The following is a 26,791-nucleotide window of genomic DNA, read 5'->3' as shown; positions in this document are numbered from 1 at the left end:
ACGTAATCCTGTTGGAAAAATCACACACGGTTAGTTCTTCGTCTCTGTACTTCAGTTAAAAACTCCATCTAATTTTCTCCTCGAACTTTAAAGTACGTTTTTTGTAAAGGGCAGTGACTTTTTTTTTCATATGTTCGCTTTGTAAACTCTGGGTAGGTACTTGCACCTATGTCATGTGTGACCTTTCCAATATAACCTAATAAAGATGTGCATCGCAGAGCTAATGCTAGCTGAGCATTTGTGGTTAAAAAGTGTATATACAATAATATTTTTAAAGAAAATGACCAATTGTTTTGCTAGATAAGGCCCTTATTCCTCAGCTGGGATCGTGTAGAGCTCTTTGAAGCTGCATTGAAACTGCATTTTGGACTTTCAAATCATTGGCCACCATTGAAGTCCACTATATGGAGAAAAATCCTGGAAGGTTTTCCCCAAAAAATGTAATTTCTTGGATGACTGTCTAACGCAGTACACTTAACAAGGTGTTTTTATAACAAATAAAAAGAATGAAAAGTAGATGGAGTAGAAAAAGAATAGAGAACACCCAATGTTTTTTATTAATAAATAAAAAGAAAACAGTACTGTTAGCTCAAGATTAATTCAGAACGCTAGTGTTTTTATATCTATTAATATGTAATGGACTTGAGCAAATAAGAACTGACAGTGTACTTATTTTGATGAACAAATGTTATAAAAGATTAATAGATTCTCTTAACGTGTCTTTCTCATTGTTAGTTAATGCATTAACTAATGTTAAATGCCTTATTATAAAGTGTTTTGGTGTTGAGTTTTGATGAGTTGTATGGAAAGCAGTGGGAGTCAGTTTGACCTCGAACACTGTCTTAGTCATCAAAATGTGCTCAGCCTTTTCAAAACACATTGAACCATCGTGCATTCATCAGGAAAAGTCACAAAATTTCAAGAAACGTTGGTCAAGTTCACCCGAACACAGATGGAGGGTTAAACAGCAAAGCTGTGATGGGGAGTTTCTGTTGTGCAGTGAGATACTGTCTTATGTTGCAACATGTTCTCATTATCATTCGTTTGATGTAGTTTCAGTCTTGTTGCTATTATGATATAATCATGCATTGCAGTTTTGAATCATGATGCATCATAATGTTTATCAGATCATGAGGTGATTGTAATACCCAGCAATACCAACAGCCACCCATGAGTGTGTTATAGAGTTTAAAGTTAAGTCTCTCACACATGTAGGATATACAGTGAGAGATCAATGAGATATACATTACAGTGTCATCTTATCTGATTATTGATGTGTTAGTGTATATACGTACACACACACACACACACACACACACACATATGTGTGTGTGTATCTGCTCTATACATCACATGAGACTCCATCGATCTGCTGTTGAACATTCACAGATAAAACATCATGGCTGGACACATAATCAATAATAATTATCACAAACTCATGATATTATATGTTAATATGCTTTGATGTAAAGTAAAGTAAAGTAAAGTCGTGACATATTGTCAAGTATGGTGACCCATACTCGAAATTGGTGCTCTGCGTTTAACCCATCCAAGTGCACACACACAGCAGTGAGTAGTGAACAAATGCACACACACACACACACACACACACACACCGTGAACACACACCCGGAGCAGTGGGCAGCATTTATGCTGCAGCGCCCGGGGAGCAGTTGGGGGTTCGGTGTCTTGCTCAAGGGCACCTCAGTCGTGGTATTGAGGGTGGAGAGAGCGCTGTACATTCACTCCCCCCACCTACAATCCCTGCCGGCCGGGGACTCGAACCCGCAACCTTTCGATTACGAGTCCGACTCTCTAACCATTAGGCCATGACTTCCCCAATAATGATGTAATATATTATATATGTGTTGCTGTGCTCTTAATTTTCCATGTTTGTCTCACATTCTGTGAATGATTATAAAGCTGACTCCTAATTCTCATTGGTTCATCATGTGAGTTTGGGGCGGGGCTATCAGTTTAACTGGCCAATGAGAGACGGAGGGCATGATTAGATGGAGAAACTCATTTCTGCACTTCTGTTTGGTGATGCTAGAAAAGCAGAAATATCACACTGCCACTTTAAAGGACTTTTTTTTTTTTTTATGATTTTGACATTTTATGTGCGTGTTTGAGACAACAGTGACAAATATAATGGTGTCTTCCTTAAGAATATGCCTGCAAAATACTCAAAGTCGTTCTTTGTTCCCTGTCAGTTTCTATTTTTCCCGTTCCTTCACTTTTCTTCGCAGAATAATGAAAACGGCTGGCTGAGAGTCTGAGGAGCCGCTCGGCAAAAGCACAAGCTCCATTTAAAGCCCTGACAGAGTAATTTAGCATTGGCCCCTTGTTCTCCAGCACTTAATTAAAAAGTGTTTGATAGCCTGTCTCCTCTCGCCCGGCCGCTGCGCTCGGCCCCCGGGCGAACCACCACACGATAGGATGCTCTCCAGATGAAACCAGATGATAGACACATCTGGATGATGCTCGAGCGGATATCAAACTCTCTCCTCAGTTACTGCAGCTTAAACTAGGCGCCAAAAACAACCTGTCGCCATGGTGATGACATCACAGCTCATTAATATATGATCACCCATATTTATATATGTGGAGGTTAGCAAATCAGAGTCATTTGCATATAGAAGTCTTAAAGGTCCATTAGCGAAAGACCTTGACTGACATTATAAATGAGGAATGAAATAAAAGACAAAAGTGTGGAATGTTGGCTCTTAAAAAGAGGATTCGTCTTGAATGAAAGAGTTGTGCTTTAATAAAGAGGTGCTGGGATGGAGATTATGACATGGATGCACAGGAGTGTGTGTGTTTAAGCTCATGTGTTTTAAAGTCTTAACCTTTTTGTTCTATCTAATCGAATCATTGATCATCTGGAGCAAAGTTAATCCCATAATCCTTCATATCAGCAGCGAGTGAATCATCCAGTCTTACTGCAATTAAGAACTTCAGCTGTGTGTGTGTGTGGTTCAGTATCGATCGTGTGTGTGTGTAGAGGCTGTATTAAAAGCCTCTTGATTGGTTGAGATGTTTTTACTAAAACACATTGACAGTAATGGAAGAGAGAAAGTTTTCTCTCATTTCTGCACACACAGCTTTCACACTGGATCAATGTTAGTTTAAATGGACCAATTAAACCAATCAAGGAAAAAAAACCAAAAAACATGAAAAAAAACGATAAGTTATCATTTAAAATTTTAATTCCTTTGTGACAGAACAAACGTCTTCCTCCCATAAAGAATTGCAAATTGTAGTTGAATCAAAAGCCACAATATACAGGTGCATCTCAAACAATTAGAATATCGTGAAAAAGTTCATGTTTTCTTGTAACTTATTTCAAAAAGTGAAACTTTCATATATTTTAGATTCATTACATGTAAAGTAAAACATTTCAACAGTTTTTTTTGTTTTAATTTTGATGATTAGAGATTACAACTCATGAAAGTCAAAAATCAGTATCTCAAAATATTAAAAGATCAATCAAAAAAAGGATTTGCAAAACAGAAAAGTTCAAGTTCTTTAAAGTATGTTCATTTATGCCCTCAATACTTGGTCGGGGCTCCTTTAGCTCCTAAACTCCAGCATCAGTGAGGTGTGATCAGCCTGTGGCTCTGCTGAGGCACTATTGAGCCTTTAGCTCGTCTGTATTGTTGGATTGACTGTTTCTCATCTTTCTCTTGAAAAAACCACAGATTTTCCAAAATATCCCAGAAATAGATTTCATATGGGATTCAGGTCAGGCATGTTGACTGGCCAATCAAGCACAGTAATATCATGGTGAACAAATCACTTGGAAGTGGTTTTGGCAGTGTGAGCAGGTGCTAAAGTCCTGCTGGAAAAGAAAATCAGCATCTCCATAAAGCTTGTCAGCAGATGGAAGCATAAAGTGCTCTAAAATCTCCTGGTAGATGGGTACATTGACTTTGGACTTGATAAAACACAATGGACCAACACCAGCAGACGTCACGGCAGCCCAAATCATCTCTGACTTCAGAAACTCCACACTGGACTCTTGTGACTCTTGATGCACTGACTCCAGCTTCAGTCCACTCCTCGTGAAGCTCTCACAAGTGTTTGAGTCAGCTTTGCTTGACAGTATTCTCAAGCTTGCAGTCATCCCTGTTGCTTGTGCACCTTTTCCTACCCAAATTCTTCCTTCCGGTCAACTTTGCATTTAATATGCTTTGATACAGCACTCTGTGGCTTACCCTCTTTGTGGAGGGCGTCAATGATTGTCTTCTGGATCATTGCCAAGTCAGCAGTCTTCTCCATTATTGTGGTTTCAAAGAACAAGAGATACCCAGAATTTATTCTGTAGGGATGGTCATTAATTAAAACTCAAATGTAAATATTTTAATATTTTGAGATACAGATTTTTGACTTTCATGAGTTGTAAGCTCTAATCATCAAAATTAAAACAAAAAAACTTGAAATGTTTTACTTTACATGTAATGAATCTAAAATATATGAAAGTTTCACTTTTTGAAATAAGTTACAAGAAAAAAATGAACTTTTTCACGATATTAAATTTTTTTGAGATGCACCTGTAGTACAAAACTATAAATGTTGCAGTCAATTTCTATAAAAACAAAATATTTGTGTTCACGTTTATAGCAAAATATACACTACATTCAATATTTGGGATTAATAAAATGTACGGTATTACTTTTTACATTTCTGATTATTATCAATGTTATAAACAGTTGTGCTGCAGAAATATGCATGAAATATATTTTTTTCTAATATTATAAATGTCTTTACTGTCACTTTTGATCATTTTAATGTATCCTTGATGAATAAGTAAAAAAAGCTAAATATAAAAACTATTTATTCGTTTATTTCCAAACATATATTATGTTTTGTATGTTTTATGATGAAAACCTTTGACTGTAACAGCACAGTTATTCACTGTAACACAATCATTTCCCACATCTCCTGAATTAGTTTTGTGTGAGATGTAGAGGCTGATGTAGAGATCACCCGATCATGTAGAGATCATCATCGTGTCACATATTTGATTGACGTTTGACGCCTGAGGCTCTGAGTTTTTCCCTCATCTCTCAGAATGTGTGTGTTTTGACTCGCACTGTTATCAGGTGTTGTGTGTGTGTGTCATTTATCTTGAATTCATTTGCGTCTATTTTGGCTGCAGGCTGCAGTTTAACAAACTGAATATCAGATGAACGGTGTTGGCGGCTGCTCACGAGCGTGTGTGTGTTACATGATGGGTTTCACCATATATTGAAATGACAAATTAATATTGAACTCGTGTCAAGCGGTGTTGCCTTTATTGCATGTTCATTTTCTTTGTTCTCTTATGCTGTATATTTTCACACACACTGACAGGTTGCATATGGTCAACTAGTTTCACAGAGCGGCTCCTGTGCCCTAAACACACACACACACACACACACACACGCTTGTTTTTGTGAAAGGTGGGGACATCCCATAGGCGTAATGGTTTTTACACTGCACAAACTGTATGTGCTATTGCCCTACACCTAAACTTAGCCCTCACAGGAGACTGTGCATTTCTGCCCCCCCCCCCCCACACACACACACACACACACACTTTGTATGATTTATAAGCGTTTTGAAAAATGGGGACATGGGGTAATGTCCTCATAAGTCACCTTCACCTTGTAATACCTATGTCATACCTGTGTCATTATACACATTTATGTCCTCATTTGTCACAAAAACACAGTCAGACACACACACACACACACACACCTGACCTCGTCATCCTCACCATCTTACCATCTGTTCTTCCTCTCTGCTAGTTTTCATCCCTCCATCACTGTTTCTCACTCTAAGCTGATAGTCCTCAGTGAACGACTGCTCACACCTGACTGACTCTCTCTCTCTCTGTGTGTGTGTGTGTGTGTTGTTAGGGTGGATTTATAGGCTGGTATTTCCCATCATGCATTCTGTGTTTATTATATGCCTTCAGATGTGATTTTATACAGTTATTATCATCTGACACACGTGACCTGATGAACTTTGTCTTTGCTGGTTGTTTTTCTCTCACACTGTAGTTCATGCATACTTTCATTTGTTCATTTTCATTTCATTTTTTATGCTTTTGCATATTATTTTATACTTCCACTCATTCTTTTTGTTTTTCATACTTTGTTCGCATTTTCCTGTTTTTGTATTATAATTTAATTCATTTTTTATTCATTATTTCACTCTTTTTTCACTTTTTTTTTTACATTTTAGTTCGTTCTTTCATTTATTTTATTTATTTTCTTTTCTATATTATTTTCTAGAAACGTTTTGTTCACATTCTTCTTTATGCTTTTTGCACTTTGTACTTCCATTCTTTCTTTTCTTTTGTTGTTCGGTTTCATTCTGTTTACATTCATACATTTTTGTACTTTCATAATTAAATTTTTATTTTACACTTTCACTTTATTTTTTACTTTGTTTTACTTCAACATTTTACTTCTTGTTTTCATTCAACAGTTTTCTAATTGTTGTATTTTATAGTTTAACCTTTCTTTTTCACTCGTTCTTTACTGTTTAACTTCCTTTTTTTCGAGCATACTTGCTGTTTTTTCTGTTCTTTTCTGTTCTTGTGCCCTTCCTCTTTTCCTTCCTTCCATCTCTCCACACGCACGCACACACACACACACACACACACACACACACACTTTTGTTTAGTGAATTGCGGAGACATTCCATAGACGTAATGGTTTTTATACTGTACAAAACGTATTTTCTATCACCCTAAACCTACTGCTTACAGGAAACTTTCTGCATTTTTACTTTCTCAAAATACCCCCCAAAAAACTCATTCTGTATGATTTTTGAAAAATAGGGATATGGGGGAATGTCCTCATAAGTCACCTTCTCCTTGTAATACCTATGTCATACCTGTGTCATTATACAAATGTACGTCCTCGTTTGTCACAAACACAAACACACACACACACACTGATGTTATTCTGTTTTCAGCAGGATGGCTTCAGGGTTCCTGTCAATCAAACGCTGATCTCTGTGGTAACAGTCAGATTGTGCAGCGTGTGATAAGCTGATTCTGTGATTTCCATATGCGCACACACACCTGTACTGTTTCTCAGTTTGACTGTTTGTGTGTGTGTGTGTTTGTGCAGGTGACGCGAGTGCCGGTGGAGCGCTGTTCTCAGTACAGCAGCTGCTCTGAATGTCTGAGCTCCAGAGACCCTCACTGCGGCTGGTGTGTCCTTCACAACATGTAAGCAAACACACACACACACACACACACACACACCGATATCTTCATAACACACGTTTCCTTTAATCAGTCTGAACTTTAGGTGTAATTTGACAGATGTGATGAAGTTGAATATAAGCCTGCTGTATCATATTTGATTTACAAATTTCTAAGGCCTCTAAATGACCGACATGATCAAAACGTTACAGTTAAACCTGCACACAATCCACTCCATGCCTTCTGTCATCTGACTGATCGTTTAAACGTAAGCGAGTTAAATGTACTAAAGTCCTCCTTCAGCTCGTGCTTCACGTGTCTTTTGGCTGTCAAATCTGTACTGATTTTTATCAATAAACATAAGAATAACTTTGATATTGTTGTCCAGATGAACACTTACTGGACTGAAGCAGCTTAGTTTTACTTGATTATCCATGAATTATTTTTTTGAAATATCAGATGTGATCATCAGGCTTTTGTTTGTTTGTTCATCTCTCAATCATCATTGTGTTGCATTGCATTGTGTTTTGTTCCTCAAACTAAACGATTAAATCTCATCTTACTAAGACATATTATTGGAGATATAGAGTAATGACTGATATTTATCTGTTATGCTGTTCTCATTGATGTCATTGATTTACATTAAAAGCATCAGAATTGAATCATATAAATAGCTTCTGCACCAAATTGCAAAGTTTTGCTCAGTTTGAGTCTTCCTTCATATTCTCATCCTATGAGCCATAAAAGCCTGATGGATCAAATGTGATGCTAAAAATAATAAAAGTAATAATAATAAACAAATAAGCAATTAAATAAATACAATTATTTTAAGTTTAATAAACTTTTCCATTAAAAAAAAGCTCAGAACTATTATTTCACGTGTCCGGTTTTAAAGGGTTAAAACTCTTAATTTGTCACCCTGGGCTTGTTTTCTGAGCATCTGTGTGTTTGCATGTGGTTTACCACCATCTACCGTGTTCTGTCACATCAGTTCATCAAACGCTTCCTCAGGCTACAGAATAAAGACGTAGAAATATTCATTATGGTTCATCGAGGCTCATCTGATCTCACTCACGGGAGAAACAGCAGGAATTCAGACCTGAACTGTGCTTAAAAAATAATTAAAAGCCCAAAAAGACTCCCATCATCCTCTCTTCTGCAATAACAGTCACATTCAGTTGTAATCCCTGAAGATTGAGATGTCAGCTTTATCTTTAGATGTCTGATTTGCCCTTCAGGGATCGGTGAGGTCTGTGTGTTCATGTCTGAGCGCTCGGCTCGCGTTCCAGCAAACACCAGCATCAGCGTCTCAGGAAAACTATAATGTTCCTCGAAACCTTCTGGCAAACATTAGCAGTAAATAGCCCTGTGCCACAAGTTTGCCACAAGTTTACCCACAAAGCAGCAGTTTTGCGACCAGTTTAAATGGTTTTCCCATGTTACATCTACAACAAGTGCCAGAGGAGCGCAAAAGTCAGCTTCCAGATGTAAAAATCCCTTTTATTTTCTCCATAGAGAGAGAACAATAACATAAACTGTAAGGCTGAACACTGAGGTCACAAAGTGATGATTATATGTGACTAGAAGTTGATGTGATTTCATATCATCATTAAAACATGTTTAGTTTCAAATTCCCAGTAAAAAACTGAACTACTCGTCATCCAGAAAAGAGATCCACCAATCAGAGTCACTGTTACCATGGTGATGATAAATATGGACCGCCCACTTCCTTAAAAAAGTCATTGCAAATGACCTAATTGCTGAATCCCAATTTGCCTACGTATACTATGCCCTAAAAGTATGGATTTTTTGGTGAAGAAAAAGTGCATACTTTTGATTATGTAGCAGAATAGTAGGCAAGCTTTGGGACATACTACTTCGTCATTATTATGTCTTTAACAGATGCTCTGTTGCTTCCTTACATGCATTCTGTCATCATTTAAACTGCACCGTCAGTCATCTTGTCAAAGCTAACATCCATATTTCAGTTAATTTCATTTCCTACTGTATTAGAGAGAAATAAGAGGCACATTGATCTGCCAGTCGCGGTCTATCATGCGGAGAACTCTCTTCATATGTTTGCATAATGATGCATTTAAAAGTTAATGACCAAACGTATCATAATAAAAGTTCACAATGTTGCTGCAGATGAAATATAACGTGGATAACATTAAATAAATATTTTTTAAACAGGTTAGACATTGTTTATCACTCAAACCCCTTTCTCTACCTGTCTGTCGGGCTCGCATAACCGCCATGTTTGTAGTTTTTAAACACTTTTTATGTGTGTTTGTAGTCCTAATTGAATCCTAATTGAATATTAGAGTGTGCATCGATCTGTACTTCGAATTTCTGCCAAAAGTAGACCATCCGGGAATCTTTGGCATACTCTTTTTAAACATACTACGATTTGGGTCTGATTAATACTAATACTAATTACTAATTCTACTTTTGAATACTATTTAGGACGGATAGTATGCCAATTGGGACGCAGCAAATCTCTCCTAATTAAGTCAATAAATACATTTACTTTAATATAGTAATCCATATCAACAATAGTTATATTTGTTTTATGCATTTCTAAGATTATACATATATAATTTGCATTAGTCTTAAAACAAATTGCATACTTATGTTTTATAATAATTGTATTGTGTATTTTTTTAACCTGTTAAAATGTTTTACATTGTAATTTTAATTTTATGATAATTATGTCAGATGATAAAACATTTTCCCCAAATTCTCATTATAAAGTGCAACGTGTAACTTTTCAGTTTTGTATAATTATTTTTATTTATAATGGGTTATATTTATTTTATAATTATTATTTTTATTTGCATGAAAGCATGTATTTATTGTGCAAAGACAATACTTTTAAAATAATCTAAATCGAAACAAAAATAACCTGCATTTTATATATATATATGTCTCAGGTGCATATGATTTTTTGCTTAAAATTCCATTTTAATTTATGATTCATCAGGGAGCTGGTCTGTTTGGTTCATGGCAACTCTTTATTGAAGAACGTTTCTGAAGTCCCTGTGGAGAAAATGAATGTTTAGCCCATAAGCAGCTCTAATGGCAATGTGAAGTCCTTCACTAGAGCACGACCCTTCAGTTTACACAGACTTTTCTCTCATTGTTGAGTATACTTTATTAACACTCTGAACCGCTCAAGGGTGGTTTTGTAGAAATGTAAGTGTATTCCTCTCTGTCCTCAGTTGTTCTCGCCGTGATCGCTGTGAGAGAGCCGACGAGCCGCAGAGATTCGCCTCCAGAGTGGATCAGTGTGTGGAGCTCACGGTCCAGCCCAACAACATCTCCGTCACCGTGGCTGAAGTCCAGGTGTGTGTGTGTGAATTAGAGCAGAGACAGCATGCACAGCGCTGTGTATCTGTCGCTTCTCCATAGATGTTGAGGAGCGGTACAGTATATGGAGCGCTAGCAGACACGCAGCAATATGGAGCAGCAGATGTCGTGTAGAGTGTATTTTAAAAACAAGCAGATGAATTATGGGGACGTGGGCCAAGCTTTTTCACTTTGTCTGTTTTCTCCATCAATCTGCCAGCTGGTCCTGCAGGCCCGCAACGTCCCGGATCTTTCCGCAGGGGTGGACTGTTCCTTCGAGGATTACACCGAGACCGAAGGAACAATACACGGATCACGGATCTACTGCCTCTCGCCGTCAGCCAAAGAGCTCGTCCCCATCACACGCCAGCAGAGTCAGTCAGCACACACTGCTAGATCATACACACTAGCACTCACTAGAAGCACTGCAGCAGAAGCCTTTACATCCAAGAGTCTTGAAGATCATGAGGAACATCAGTATATGATGATTATTATATAACACCAGAGTCTGTTCCAGAGATTCAGTCAGTGTTTTGTTTTCAGATCATAGACTACATTACAATTCATATCATATCTGTCCTGTGTAGTTTGAAGGATTATTGTGTCCCAAATAGGATTGGGGATTGAGAAGCAGCTCTTACTCAGATCCGGTTGCATTAAGGAAAAATACTGAAACTGAGTGGTTTTGTAATGTTTGATTGCATTAATTGAAATGCTGCATCAAAGCTGCTTTTTTAATTGTCTGAGCTTGAGAATCAGCACAAAAGTGCACATTTTGAGAAAAGAAAACTTAAGAAATTAAGGCAACATATCCATTATTTACAATTTCTAGTCCTGAATCATAGTATGTTAGTAAAAAACAGTAAGCTGAAGGTGCCTGGGTAGTGAACAGCAGGGTTATTATAGTAAATTAAGACCATAAAACAGTGTTTTCATTACTTGAAATTAAATAAATATTAACTGCTATAAAATTAAATTAAATTCGTGAAAAATGATTTAAAAAAACTTTTATTTTGGCTAGTTTCTGGAGCATAATTTCTCATTTAGTGAGAAAAATTACTAAAATTAAAACTGAAATAAAAATCTATACAACCATAAATATAATTAAATACAAAAACATACAAAAAAAAATACTAAAACTTTATCTAAAATGAAAATGGAGGATAGAAAAACAAAAACTAATTCAAAATATAAAAACAAGCAATAATAGTATCTCAATAACACTAAAATAATGGATTAAAAATTTTAGTTGGTGATGAACGTTGTGCAATAACACTTCTTAAATGTATGAATCTAAAAACAAAACATTTTAATGTAATAAATTGAACGATGTGAATTGGGATGCAGCTGTAGACTTGATTAAACTCCAAATCATTTTATGTAGAAAACATAAACCTGTGTCTAAACAATACTGTATTAATGCACTGCATTGTTTGTGATGTTGTAAAAGCAACAAGCCACTGGAGAGTTCAGTGATTTTACCACAGTTAAGTGGAAAGACTCCTTACACACGAGTGTCATCAAGAGGCAGAGATCTTACTAACCTCTTCTCTTTTATTTGTCCCTCTGAAGGAGACACTCATGTGGTGAAGCTGTATCTGAAATCGAGGGAAACGGGGCAGAAATTTGCCAGTGTGGATTTCACCTTCTACAACTGCAGCATCCACAGATCGTGAGTGTCTCTCGCTCTCTCTCTCTTTATCTCTGCTCTTCTTGTTTTACCCACAAGCTCCTCACCACTCAGGGGGGTGGGGTCAAATTTATGTTGCCATGGCAACCGGTGGCGTGTTGATTGACAGCTATTCTCTTGAAAACAGACTGCGGTTAGAGTCCTGCAGATAGTGGGACCCCCAGCTGAACATCTCAATGAATTTGTGTGTCGTGTGCTTCTAAGACACTCCAGATGGGTCCGGACTCTTTTGGGAGGACTGTGTAGTGTCTTATTGCAGGACAGATGAGCCCAAAGCTATCTCCAGAGATATAACACACACACACACACACCTCTCTCAGAGTATCAGCATCTCAGATACACAATACCTTCCCATACACACACACACACACACCATCAGCATTGAGCTTTAAAACTAGGTCACACTGCTCTTCTCTGATAAGACCAGCTTGTGTACTTGAAAAATACACACTACATATGAGTATTATCATAATTGGATAATCGCATGCTTCTTTATTCAATGCGTCCACATCTCTAAATGCACAACTGCAATTTAGAGGACTGTATTTTGGATAATATAGTGTTATTATGGACATTGTCGAATTGTGTAGATGAGAAAGAAATAAAGCAATAAGAAATGTGTGAATTTCATAAAACATGTCAAGAACATTTCCAAGCTATCTTAAAATCAAAAGAAAGAAATAAGCAAATTAAAAATGAAGCCTATTTTTGAGGCATTTTTTTGTTGCAATATTTTCATAACTCCTAAAAATATTATTTTCTTCCACTCAATTTATTATTCATCATATACTGCTTTTTCTTTAGAATAAAAAAAAAATCTTAATGTATTTTTTTATTAAATTCTTATTTTCATCAAAATGTGATTTCAATCAAAATGTATGATGGGCAATAGTTTCTATACTACCTTTTATTAGCTGATAAAAAAAAAAAAAATTATAATTGTAACATGATAGTTGAGAATTATTATTGAAATTAAAGATATTGATTTATTTGTTTATATTTAATTATTTTGTTTACATTTATTTGTGTGTATATATATATATATATATATATATATATATATATATATATATATATATATATATATATATATATATGTGTGTATATATATATATATATATATATGTGTGTATATATTAAATATTATTAAATGCATATATAAATTAGTATTATAATTATTCTAATTATATAATGGACAAATAATTACATTCTTACAAATAAAGTTCTTAAAAAGACAGAAAATAACTATGCAAAACAAAGTTACATTTTGCATTATAACAATGAGAATTTGGGGAAAAAATGCTTACTTTTCATGAAAACAATCAAATTGCAATGCAAGACATCTTGATGGTTTGGCCATTTCTTATCTCGTTTCTTTTTAAGGAGAAATATGAGCTGCCCACTTTTTTGTGAGATTCACCCAAATGGAGTTTGTCCGTGATGAGGGCTATCGGAGGTGTTCGGTGTCCTTTTTGTAGGAGGCTTTAGAACAGCCCAGCATCTTAATGAATGTGAACGAAGGAAATGAGCGTGCCGGTGTTAGATTTCCGCTCCTCCAGCGCGTGTGGGGGTTTATGCTGATCGCTGATCAGGGAAGCCCTGAAATCATGGGCCGTCTGTGGGGGAAGAGAGCTCAGCGTGAGGGGCTTAAACCAGAGACACCCTCGATCACCCCCACTCCAGACGGGATGAGGATTAAAGCCTCTCTCGGGATTGGTGCAGGGGTCAGGAAGAAAAATAAGGTCACATTTATTATATTCTTACCACTTATTTTAAGAAATCTCTGCTTTAAGTGAACCAGATTGCGTAGTTTAAAATTGAATTGGTAATAGGTTCGGGGAAAACATGGAGGAGAAAGAAAATACAAAAAAGAATCGCAAGTTGGAACCAAATGGACCTCAGTCAGGATAGAAATGAGCTTAATGTGTAAACCAGTGATGAATGGACATACGGTCTGTTTATTATGTAGTGCTGCTGTTTTAAGGCTCTGGGTCTGAATTTTACACCCAATGTTTCTGAAGATTATTATGGAAATTATCCACTGGAAATCACAAGTTAATCGCACAATTGTGAGTTTATATCTCATAATTCAGATTTTGTTCCTCAACTGTGAGTTTCTCTCACAATTCAGACTTTTTTCTTCACAATTACGAATTTGTCTCATAACTTTCTCACAATAGCAAATTTCTATCTCAGTTCATACTCTTTTCCTCACAATTGCGAATTTATCTCATAATTCAGACTTTTCTAGTAATTCTTTCTCACAATTCAGACTTTTTTCTCACAATTGCAAATTTATCTCATCATTCATACATTTTTCCCACAATTGCGAATTTATATCTCATAATTCAGACTTTTCTAGTAATTCTTTATATCTCATAATTCAGACTTTTTTCTCAAAATTGGGAGTTCATATCTCATAATTCAGACTTTTTTCTCAATTGCGAGTTCATATCTCATAATTCAGACTTTTTTCATAATCATTTTATATCTCACAATGAAGCTCTTTCTCACAATTGCATGTTTATTTTTTAGTGAATTGCAGAATTGGGAGTTTATATCTTACAATTCTGAATAAATTTGGGTGTATTTACACCAGGAAAGTCCGCTAGTTCACTTGCTTTGGTCCGGACCAAATACAATTTTTTTTGTGTGGTTCGCTTTCACGTTGCCCTTTTTGCAGGTGAACAAGAAATTGTAAACAAAACCACACATGTGTTAAGGTCATCCGTTCATTGGTTCATCAGAGTTCGTTTGGAAGCAGACCGAGACCACCTCTTCAGCTGGGTCTCGGTACGGTTGTTTGGACCGCACCAGAATGCGATTGCTGTATTTTTGTGAGAGTCACAGTTACCTTTTTCATATTTAATAAGCTTCCATACATTTGAAGAGTTCAGTTTTAAGAGTGCAAGAAAAAGCAAATTTCTTTAATAGTCTAATCCACACCCAGTACACAACAGTACATCAAGTTAAACATGAACGTCTGTCCCTCATGATCTTCTTTTTATTCGCTTACTCTAAGCAATATTGCATTGTGGCATTTACAGATTGTCAATCTTTACTGTCTTTATCTGTTTATGCATGTACTTGCATATCTTAGACATGTTGTGTGTTTCACCTGCATCCATTTGTTCTCCATCATGACCACCCTCTGGATTTATTCATGCTGATTAGCAGATTATGTGTCTCTGGAGACGCAGCATTAACAAACTGACAAATGGCGCCTCGATGGGGGATCATTACCTACACAAGCACACAAACGCACACACTCCACCACATGTGCTTGTGTTTCCTCACGGGACTCAGAGATGCAACAATTATGCAGCAGAATCCTTTAGCGCTGCCGGTTAAAATACTCCACATGCTCATAAAATTAGACCGCATGCTATTGTGAATGATTTAGGCTTATGATTTAGTGAACATTTTGTTAACCAATGTTATCCTTTATATTTTTTAGATTTATTGAATGTATATAAAAAAAAAAAGAATCTAAACATTACAATGATGCATTTTAAATTTATCTTATTTATATATTCTCTCATAGCCTATGTATGTATAAGATTTTTTATGCGATTTTGGTTTATCTGATAATAAAAAATAGTAATTTTAATTATATTACCAAATAGTAAAATAATAAAATAGTTATTTTTATATTTATTGATATATTTTAACTTTTTTTGTTATTTTTTTTTTTTTTTTTTCAATTTTCTGATTTATCTAATAACACATTAAATCCTCATAGAGGTTAAAAGCACTGCGGATCTGCTCTCTTTAAGATAGTAGATTTCATTAGGCAATCATTTCTCAACTCTGATTGGACAGCTGCTCTCAACGCAGCAGCTGATTGGTCAATTGGACCCAGTGCTTGAAACCATTATGAGGTCAGAGCTCTTTGTCCTAAAGCATTGATTAATGTCACTGAGAGAACAATTTTCTGGACTTAATACTGAATAATTGAAACAAATGACTTTGTATTGCAGTCAGAAGCCTCAGATGCTTTCAGAGGCTGTGAGAGATGCTTCAATCTAATTAAAAATGAGCCGTTTCACTAATACTTCTGTGTGTATTTTGAGTTTCCGTCTATATGTATGGTTCCAAATCCAAATCTAAAAGATTGTGTTTTAGTTGGTATGTTCCCTAAATAGGCAGCTGCCAATGTAGACTTTAAGCTGCAAGTCAGTGCACTATTTTTTTTTCGCTTTCTCTCTTTTTCCTCATCTACTCTGGTCATGGTTTAATGGGAAATCCTCGTCTCTTTTTGATCTCTCTCTCTCTCTCTCTTTTGTCATCGCCCACTTTCTTTCTTAAAGCGGAGACACCTAATAAAGTGGATCTTTGTGAGGGAATGAGAGATTATTTCACACACTTTGGTGGGCAGAATGAGAGCGTGTGAGGTCAGAACTCAAAGACGTGTGTGGAGCGCTGTGCTTTCTGACTCTGTAATGTGTGTTTTGGCTTGATTGTGTGTGTCTCACCTGTGTCTGTATCTTTCCAGGTGCTTGTCCTGTGTGAACGGCTCGTTCCCGTGTCACTGGTGTAAATACAGACACTTGTGCACGCAGAACGCCAACGACTGCTCCTTCCAGGAGGGACGCGTGAACATGTCAGAGGTAAGAAACACATCCAGAAATAACTACTCATTACCAAAAGATCAAAGGTTTGTGGTCAGTATGTTTTTGAAAGAAGTCTCTTCTGCTCACCAAGGCTGCATTTATTTGATCAAAAATACTGTAAAAATTGTGAAATATTATTACAAATTAAAATAACTGTTTTCTATGTGAATATGTATTAAAATGTAATTTATTTCTGTGATGCGCAGGTGTATTTTCAGCATCATTACTCCAGTCTTCAGTGTCACATGATCTTCAGAAATCATAATAATATACTGATTTACTGCTCAACAAACATTTCATTAATGTTGAAAACTGTTGTGCTGTTAAATATATTTATGGAAACCATGATGCATTTTATTTTTCAGTATTCATGAATAAATTGTAGCCCCAAAAGAACAGCATTTAAAAAAAAATAGAAATCTTTTGTAACATAAAAAATGTCTTTACTGTCACTTTTGATCAATTTAATGTATCTTTGCTGAATAAAAGTAGTAATTTCTTTTAAAAAAAAGTCATACGTACCCCAAACTTTATTTGATTATTAAACTTAAACAATTATTGTGAATATTTATATTACTCTTATCCAGCTTTTTTCTTATCATTTCTTATGAAAATGTAAAAGCAATGTTATTTTAGTATTGTTGAGATACTTTTATAGATTGTATTAATATTTTAAATCAGTTTTATTTAAAAAAAAAATTCAGTTATAGTTTTAGTAATTGTGTTTTCTGTTGTTGACCTTTTTAGCAGTTTTTCTTTATATATCTGCAGATTTGTAATAATTTTTATTTCAGTTTTAGTTCTAAATATTTACTTAGTTCAACTAAATTAAGAAATGTTGCACTGGCAACTAGCTAACCTAACAATTGTTTTTATTATATTTCAGTTAATGTTCATTTTATATTGGTTTAGTTAAGTATAATAACCCAAATTCATGTACTAAGTAAATGTTAAATTCTTCTCAAATCATCCAATCAAAACTGATGAATAAAATCAAGTCCTGCTCATTTTATTCTCAATAAATATCCAGTTTCAGTTGTAAATGCATCACGTGACGAGTGTCGCACATCACACGATGCGAGTCTAATGGGTTGCAAACTGCATTTGACGTTGAGTTTAAACGGGGAATTTGTTCTGATTGGCCGAGATGTCATTGATTTGTTCTCGCTTTCACTGAGTGACACTGGAAAACTGATGCATCGTGGCTGGTTTGGACGCTGAGCGTTGTGTTTATCTCTGGCGTGCTTGCTCACGCTTCCTCCTCCGTCTTCAGATTTTCACTCATGAGAAACCTGATCTGCTGTACTGGAGCGAACGAGAGGAGTGAGATAAGACGAGAGAGTCCGGTCATCGCCCCTTGCTCATTGGCTGAGTGCTAGTCCGCCGGGAATCTCCCATAATTCTGTGTTTTTAAAGCCTGTAGGAGAGCAGATGAAACGCGCTGGTTTCCTCTAATAGACTCCAGATGTGTGGAGGGAGAATGTATGAGTGAGACGGCTTTGGCACTAGCGTGGGAGATTACATTATAGATGTGACACCATGTGTTTCTCCAGCGCTCGGACCGAGAGAGAAGCAGGGAAGAGCCGTAATGAGGTGGAAAATAACGCACGGGTTGGCGTGTGGAGCCGCGTCCGTCTGTGTCGTCACTCGCTTGTAGTTTCCCTCGAACCGTCCGCTGACAGCTTGTGAACATCATACAGTCTAATGAGGTTCTGGAAGGTTCCACAGCCGATCAGATCCCTGCGTGATCCTATATACAAATAATAAACTAAGTTTGAGTTGGACTTCACGCAGGTTGAGAAATTGTTTTATTTTTCCTCATATGTAACCCTGGATCACAAAACCAGTCATAATTTTTCTAAATTGAGGTTTCTACATCATCTGAAAGTTGAATAAGTAATCTTTCCATTGATGTATGGTTTGTTAGGACAGGACAATATCTGGCTGAGATACAACTATTTGAAAATCTGGAATCTGAGGGAGCAAAAAAATCTAAATATTGAGAAAATCTCCTTTAAAGTTGTTCAAATGAAGTTCTTAGCAATGCATATTACTAATCAAAAATTAAGTTCTGATATATTTACGGTAGGAAATTTACTAAATATCTTCATGGAACATGATCTTTACTTAATGTCCTAATGATTTTTGGCATAAAAGAAAAATGTATAATTTTGACCCATACAGTGTATTGTTGGCTATTGCTACAAATATACCTGTGACTCATGACTGCTTGTGTGCTCCAGGGTCACATATAATATTTTACCACAGTTTTAAAACACTAGGCAGAGGTTTTATAAAAAATAAAATAAAAAAAGATTTTTTTTTTTTTTATTTTTTTTTTAAATGACCTCAAGAGGAAGAAACGATTGTGGGATTAATTTTCTTTATTTTATTTTATTTTATTTTTTTACATGTTCCGTCATGGGAATTTTTTTTTACATTAGTGTACGGTTTGTGTTTGATTTGAACCTCTTGAGACTCATCAGTGCATCAGTGAGGGTCAGACGGTTGTTTTTAATGTCATGTAGTTCAATGTAAATCATGCTGATATTCATAATGAAGTCACTGGTGATTTTATGTACCTACCAAATTTGACTCATCCCAGATTCTGCACTTAATTTTCAGTCTTTTCTGCACCTCAGCAGGTCTGCACTGAACGTTTGCTCACCATTCGAGTAACAAAGCCAGAATATATGAGTTGTGGCATCTGTTAGAGGCTTTGAGTCGGAAAAGATGTGAATCAGTGCGGCAGAAAGATTCCGCTCTTCATTTTTAACACATGATTTGCTTTTACGCTGTCTGTTCTTTCACTTCTCCTGTCACATCGCTGATGTTCCTCCTGTAGGATTCTCTTATCTTCCTGACTCTTTTTTTTAAGAGCTGCAGAACAACTAGGCGATGAGTGCCAGCCGCTTAAAGTCGATCTGACAGAAGTGAGCGAGTTTTATCACACGCATGCAGTGAAACACATCAGCCGTCATTCCAGAGAGACCTTAAAAATGGGTCACATGGCATTTGGCATCACCTTTGACCCCATTACCCACAATTCTCTGCTTTAGCATGCTGATATTCAGTCATTTTCAGCTGTTTTTCAGCCCGTTTTGCTTTTGTTCGCTCCTTTCTTCTCAGTTCATATCCGCCACCCTGTTTTATCTATCCTCTCTCTCTCTCTATGCAATATTCATCTTTGGGCAGCTGAAGCGCAGATCTAATCCACTTTGAATAATTAAACCAGAGGAGGAGAAGAGAGAGAGGGAGAGAGAAATGACTTTATCAGAGTGATTACTTCCTCTCCTGTCATCCCTCTCTCTTTCTCTTTCTCTTTCTTTGTTCTTGGCCGACACCTTCTTACCATCACGCATCCTCTCACGCTCCCATCACTTTTATATTGATACGCATCACTTGTTATTTGTAGCGTGTCTGCTCCGTACGCTGCTAGACAGTATTTTTAGGCCTCACTGGCGCCCTGACGCGGAGCTAGTCCTAAAGATAGGCAGCAGCTCTGTGCTGTCTTGTAAGATAACTCGCTTCTGTCGAATTCTAAAGCGGGCTCTCATTGTGTCCCACACTGAAAAGACAATCCCATAATGCATTGCGGCGTGTCATGAATCACGCTGCATTCAAGTGCGAATGATGTATTTCTGAGGTGTGAAACCCCACGATCACCGATGGCGAAACTGTCAGTTAGTGAATCATGACTGATGGAAAATATTTGGTATCCTTGTAATTCTAGTATCGTTTATATGCTGTTATACTATTATCCATATTTTGAATTAGCTTTCATTTTTGCATTGTTTAATTTTAGATTAAGTTTGTCATTTTGTTTTGTGAATCGGTCATTTATTTATTTTTACATTTCTGTTATGCTTTAATTATTTCTGTTTCAGTTTTAAAACTTATTTCAGTTAGTTGCCTCGGCAATTTTTTTTTTCATTAAATATTTATATTTTTTATATACCATTATATTATCTATTAATATTTAGAATTAGCTTTTATTTTAAAATTTGTAGTTTTTGTTTAAATTTGAGTAATTTTGTTTTGTGAATATCTTTTTTTTTTTTTTTTTATGACTATTAAGCTTTAATTTATTTTTATTTCAATTTATTTTATTTCAGTTAGTTACCAAGGCAACATTTCTAATTTTCATAATATTTATATTATTTATATACTATTATTCATTCATAGTTAGAAGTAGATTTATTTTTATATTTGTAATTTTAATAATATTTATATTATTTATATACTATTATTCATTCATAGTTAGAAGTAGATTTATTTTTATATTTGTAATTTTAATAATATTTATATTATTTATATACTATTATTTATTCATAGTTAGAAGTAGATTTATTTTTATATTTGTAATTTCAATATGTATTTATTTCTGAATTTCACTTTTTATTTTTAAATATTGCTATTATGCTTTAATTTACTTATTTATTTCTTCAGTTTTAGAACTTGCCAAGGTGACATTTCTGTTTTTTTCCTTTAATATTTCTATTTTATTTTATATTTAATTCTATTAACAAAGAATGATTTTAATAGTTTGTAAAAGTTGTAATTGTGCATAATTAATTTATTGAAATATTGTTTATTGTTGATGAAGAATAGCCATGAAGTTGACAGTAAATACTACTCATTTTATTAAATTGAGACGACAAGCCTGTGCGACACAACTGCATTTACTAATTCATTTTCTTTGCCACTGCAAGAATAACAAAATACTCAAAGCATCAATTACACACTCTTTATTTTGTTGAATTAGCAGTATAAAGCTTCTTGTCTTTCAGTTATTGAAAAAGAGAGAAGTACAATATGGAATTGCTCATTGCATCCAATTATTTTTTCATAGAGCAAACTCACCACATTTCCAAATTTGTAGGCTGGAAGTTCCCAAAGGAGCCTAAAGGCAGCAAAAATTCATCCAAGATAGCAGACAGAGCCTAGAGAAATGTTGACTTCAATTAATATGAAAAAGTAATTCAGTTTCACCCAATAATTGTGTGTGCTGTGTATTTATGTTTCAGCTTAGCTACATTGTTAGTAGAGTATTGTGTTCTTCATATCAGTCACTTCTGAGGTGCTTCTTTAGTTAGGATGCAGTCTTTGAAGACACTCCCTATGTAGACAGCACCGGCGGCTCACTAGGGAACAGGTCCTCGGCTGATGAGGTCAGTATAGAGAGTGTGTCGATGGGTAATCACACACTGAAGAGCTCTGACATCTAAACCACGTTTGCTTTCCATTTAATTTAACTCAGAAATATTTAAACAAGGCCATTTAATTTAAAGAAATTAAATTTAAACATTTAAATTAGTTCAGCACTCTGATTTGAGAATGATCAGTGGCTTTCTGATGGGCTTCTTGAAGTCGTATTACGGCTCATTTTCCATTTATTGCACAAAGTTGTTTTCTTCAGTGTTGAAAGTGGATTTTATGGCTCTTGTGCTCCGGGCCGCTGGAAGGATTTGAATATGGTTGCTCTGCCCCGGCTTACCGGAACAAATATTAATATTTCACGGTAGGAGATATATTTTAGAAGCAGGTATGGCATGAAGTAAAACCAAAAGTCTATGAGCAGCGCTAATAATTGTCTATTTAGGTTAAGATTTTTTTAAATGTTTTTAAAAAATACATTTTCTTCTGCTCACCAAGGCTCCATTGATTTGATAAATACAGTAAAATTGTGAAATACTAATACAATTTAAAACAACTGTTTAATATGTGAATATAATCTAATATATTCCTGTGATGCAGCTGTATTTTCAGCATCATTTCTCCAGTCTTCAGTGTCACATGATCTTCAGAAATCATAATAATATACTGATTTACTGCTCAACAAACATTTCTGATTATTATCAATGTTGAAAACAGTTGTGCTGCATCATATTTTTGTGGAAACTGTGATGCATTTTATTTTTCAGGATTCACAGATGAATAGAAAGTTCAAAAGAACAGCATTTATTTGAAATAGAAATCTTTTGTAACATTATAAATGCCTTTACTGCCACTTTTCATCCATTTAATGCATCTTGCTGAACAAAAATATTACTCAAGTTCTTTAAAAAAATCTTGCTAACCTCAATCTTTTGAATAGTGCTATCTGCTCTTATATGGATGATTGTTTCCTTATTTACTGACCAAAGGTGCTTCAGTTTGACTGAATCTCAATACCTTGGTTTGGCCATTGTTGTTTGGCCACATAAAGCTCAAGGTTTGGTTCTGCAAAATAGAGTTTTGGACCGTTTTAATAAGCAAACATCCTTCCTTAAAACATCTGGTTGCTGGTTTGCATCTGTACGGTCGCTGTGGTTTACAGATGTGTGGGTGGCTGACCGGACGCTGATGCGGTCACTCTTTACGCTAAATAAGCAGAAGCCAGGAAACCAGCACTGTTACCAAAAATACTGTCAGTTTCCTCATGAAGTCAGAACGACATCAGGAGAATTTCCTTCGGTTTGAGGAGGAATAGCGGTCTAAACACCTGGAGGAATCCCCTGCTCTTGGGTTTATCCTCTCGATCTCAGAGACACCGCACTTAACAGCTGATTTCACCGCTTCATTTAGCAGCATCATTCAGAGAGAGGTTATGAGTCTCATTCTTTATCAGATTGGAATAACTACTTCCTCCTCTCTCTCTCAGTTCTCCAACCAGATTCTCTGTAAAACTGTTTTTATGGTATTTATACATAAATAGTTTCATACGAGCTTTTTTGTGTCAACTTCCCGTCTTCTGTCCTCCTGTTTTTCCATCCTCGGTGCTTGTTGACATGAAGCGTTATGACTGTATCAGCACACGCTGTATATGTATTACTGTTCAAAATTCAGGTCAGAAAGATTTGAAATTAAATTAATTAATTAAAGATGCGTTAAATTGGTCAAAAGCGACAGCAAAGACATTTATAATGTTACAAAAAATTGTATATTAAGAAAAACTACAGATTTTATTTATATAGATTGTTAATTATCTGTAGAATTATTTTTATATAAATATGTATATATATACTACTATTCAAAAAGTTTGGGGTCAATAAGATTTTTTTTATATAAAATATTTGTATTCAGCAAGGATGCATTAAATTGATTAAAAGTGACAAGACATTTGTTTTTTTTCATATAAATGTTTTTTGAATTTACTATTCATCAAAGAAAGATGATGTTAACTAGATTTAAATGATTTTGAGTAATATTTATAAATCTAATCTAGAGATTATATAGCAATATATATTTTAAATTATTATATGAATAGATGCAATATACACTATGCATGTAGATATGAATTTTGATATATACGTTAAGTAGCTATAAATGTATAAATTAAGTCATATAGAAAACAGTTATTTTAAATTGTAATAATATTTCACAATATTACTGCATTTTTTAAATCAAATAAATGCAGCCTTGGTGAGCAGAAGAGATTTCTTTTAAAAACAGTAAAAATAGTTTGAACATCCAGTCATATTGGCCTCGACTGACTTGACTCATGTTTTATTCCTCAAGTGTACACACACACACACACACACACACACACACACACACACACACACACACACACACACAGAGCAGTGAGGTATTCTGGGATATTCTCCAGATAATGTCAGCGTCCAGCTCGTTTCTGCTGCAGGTCTTTGCGTGATGTTGCTCCATATGTTCCCCATCAGGCTTGTATAACCCAATGTCAAACATGTCAGCTGGTCTGCGCGACTGATCGCTCGATGTCCTTCCTATGTTTTGTTGTTTCAATAAGAATTATTTCTCTTTCCAGAAGTGTTTGAGTCAGCTGATGATAACTGATGCTGGTCTTGTTTTCACAGGACTGTCCTCAGATTCTGCCGTCCACTCAGATCTACATCCCCGTCGGGGTCCCGAAGCCCATCACGCTGTCGGCCCGAAACCTTCCACAGCCTCAGTCCGGCCAGAGGAACTACGAGTGCGTCTTCCACATCCAGGGCGAGACGCAGAGCGTGACGGCGCTGCGCTTCAACAGCTCCAGCATCCAGTGCCAGAAAACCACCGTGAGTTACACACCTCAGTGCTCTCTACATCTACACCAGCTCTAGACTTCATTGTGACAGAAGCATACTTTACCTCTTGAGGTGTGTTGCCTTCAAACGTTTGGGGTCGGTAGATTTTTTTTTGGGAACTCAACACTTTTATTCATCAAGGATGCATTAAATTGATCAGAAGTCAACTCTAAGTTGCTTTGGATAACAGCGTCTGCCAAATGAATAAATGTAAAAGTGAGAGTAAAGACATATATAGTGAAAGATATCTGTTTTAAATAAACGCTGTTGAACTTTCTATTCATCTGTGAATCCTGAAAAATAAAATGCATCATAGTTTCCACAAAAAAAAAGGATTGTGCAGCACAACTGTGTTTAACATTGATAATAATCAGAAATGTTTCTTGAGCAGAAAATCAGCATATTGGAATGATTTCTGAAGATCATGTAAAGCTTATGGAAGACCATTTTTTTTGCAAAATTATGAAAAAAAAAATCATGCTATATTATATTATATTATATTAAGATTCGCATTATTAGACAAAAAGAAAAAAAAAGTTGACTAATTATTTTCATATCATAATTGACTTTTTGTCTCAGTTTGGCTTTTTGTCATAATTTCTATTTCAACTAATTATGCCTTAGTATCTCATAATTTCGATTTATTTCATAATTAGAGTTTTTTATGCCATAATTATGATTTACTACAGCATTCTTTTAATTATGTGATGGAAATGTGCTTCTCTAGACATGGAAGACTGGAGTAATTATGCAAAAAATTCAGCTTTGCATCACAGGAATAAATTACATTTTACAGTATATTCACATAGAAATCAGCTATTTTAAATTGTAATAATATTTCACAATATTTCACAAACTTTTGATCAAATAAATGCAGCTCTGGTGAGCAGAAGAGACTTCTTCAAAAACATAAAAAAAAAATGCATTTAGCTTTTGAAGACTGTATAACTTTAGCGCCTCGTTGTTAATTATATTCCAGCAGATTTCAGATTGTCATGTGGCACAAGAAACACAAGAAACTGAATTTAGATAAGTTTTTACATTCACACACTTGCAGTAACTCACAATGATGACATATAATGATACAATCTTTCATATTAGCAGTGCTGCATTGATTCAGCATGTTAAATAATAAAGTGGTTAAACAGTAAAAGATCAGTGTTATTTTCATCTGAAATCACTGTCTAAATCAATAAGTTCCTGTCACATGATCATATCAGAGTCATGCATGTGATGCTCCTGATAATGCACGCAGATCAATACAGTAATGAGAATTATAATCTATGGTTAATCCACCAGCCTCAGTGTGTGTGTGTGTGTGTTGTAGGTGGATAGATTATATTGAGCTTGTGTTATTCCTACACACACACACACACTGTTGCAATCATACATAATATCTGGCGCATTGATCTAATAAGAAGAGATGCAGATGAGAACAGTATTTATCTCCAAACACACACAGTGTCTTATTGTTTTGATGAAGCAGCACAGATGGTGGAGGATTCGTCCTGCTGTCCTTTAGTTGAAAGCAGAAACTTATTTGGCAGAGTTTGAGCATTATAAGCAGTTTGTGTCTGTCTAGATGGGCGTGTGTTTTTGGACACCAGCTCCTCTCGTTGTCTGGGTTTGGCTGAGTGTTTCTCTCTGGATGATTGGGTTGTATTGTGTTCTTGTGGTTTCCATCCGAAGGCTCTTCTTGCACTCTAGTGGTCAGAACAGACCCAAAAACTGCATCAGAGTCACACACAAACACACTCCTCCCCGTCTGAACCGCTGTGATCGTGAGCTGGCGCTCGGATGCATGGGAAAACCACAGCTGGCATTCCTCTAACTGGATAAAGCTGCACAGGGAAAGCAGGAAGTGAGAGGGGCTCATGGGAAATGTGGTTTGAAGGGCTGTCAAGCTAGATGA

At 35.7% G+C, this 26,791-nt stretch overlaps 1 protein-coding gene across 1 annotated transcript in view; it reads left to right on the top strand.

The window, feature by feature from the left end:
- LOC306879143 (plexin-A1-like) overlaps window positions 1-26,791 on the top strand; it is a 126,327-nt gene that overhangs the window by 57,148 nt on the left and 42,388 nt on the right. Inside the window, exons 5-10 of the mRNA XM_079431886.1 lie at window positions 7,128-7,228; window positions 10,426-10,549; window positions 10,773-10,926; window positions 12,125-12,224; window positions 16,738-16,852; window positions 24,670-24,870. Of these exons, the coding sequence (XP_079288012.1) occupies window positions 7,128-7,228; window positions 10,426-10,549; window positions 10,773-10,926; window positions 12,125-12,224; window positions 16,738-16,852; window positions 24,670-24,870 (795 nt within the window). The remainder of the gene's footprint in view (window positions 1-7,127; window positions 7,229-10,425; window positions 10,550-10,772; window positions 10,927-12,124; window positions 12,225-16,737; window positions 16,853-24,669; window positions 24,871-26,791) is intronic.

The sequence above is a fragment of the Barbus barbus genome (genome assembly GCF_936440315.1).
Source record: "Barbus barbus genome assembly, chromosome: 13".
Classification (NCBI taxonomy): domain Eukaryota; kingdom Metazoa; phylum Chordata; class Actinopteri; order Cypriniformes; family Cyprinidae; genus Barbus; species Barbus barbus.
This window is presented reverse-complemented; position numbering and strand designations above follow the sequence as displayed.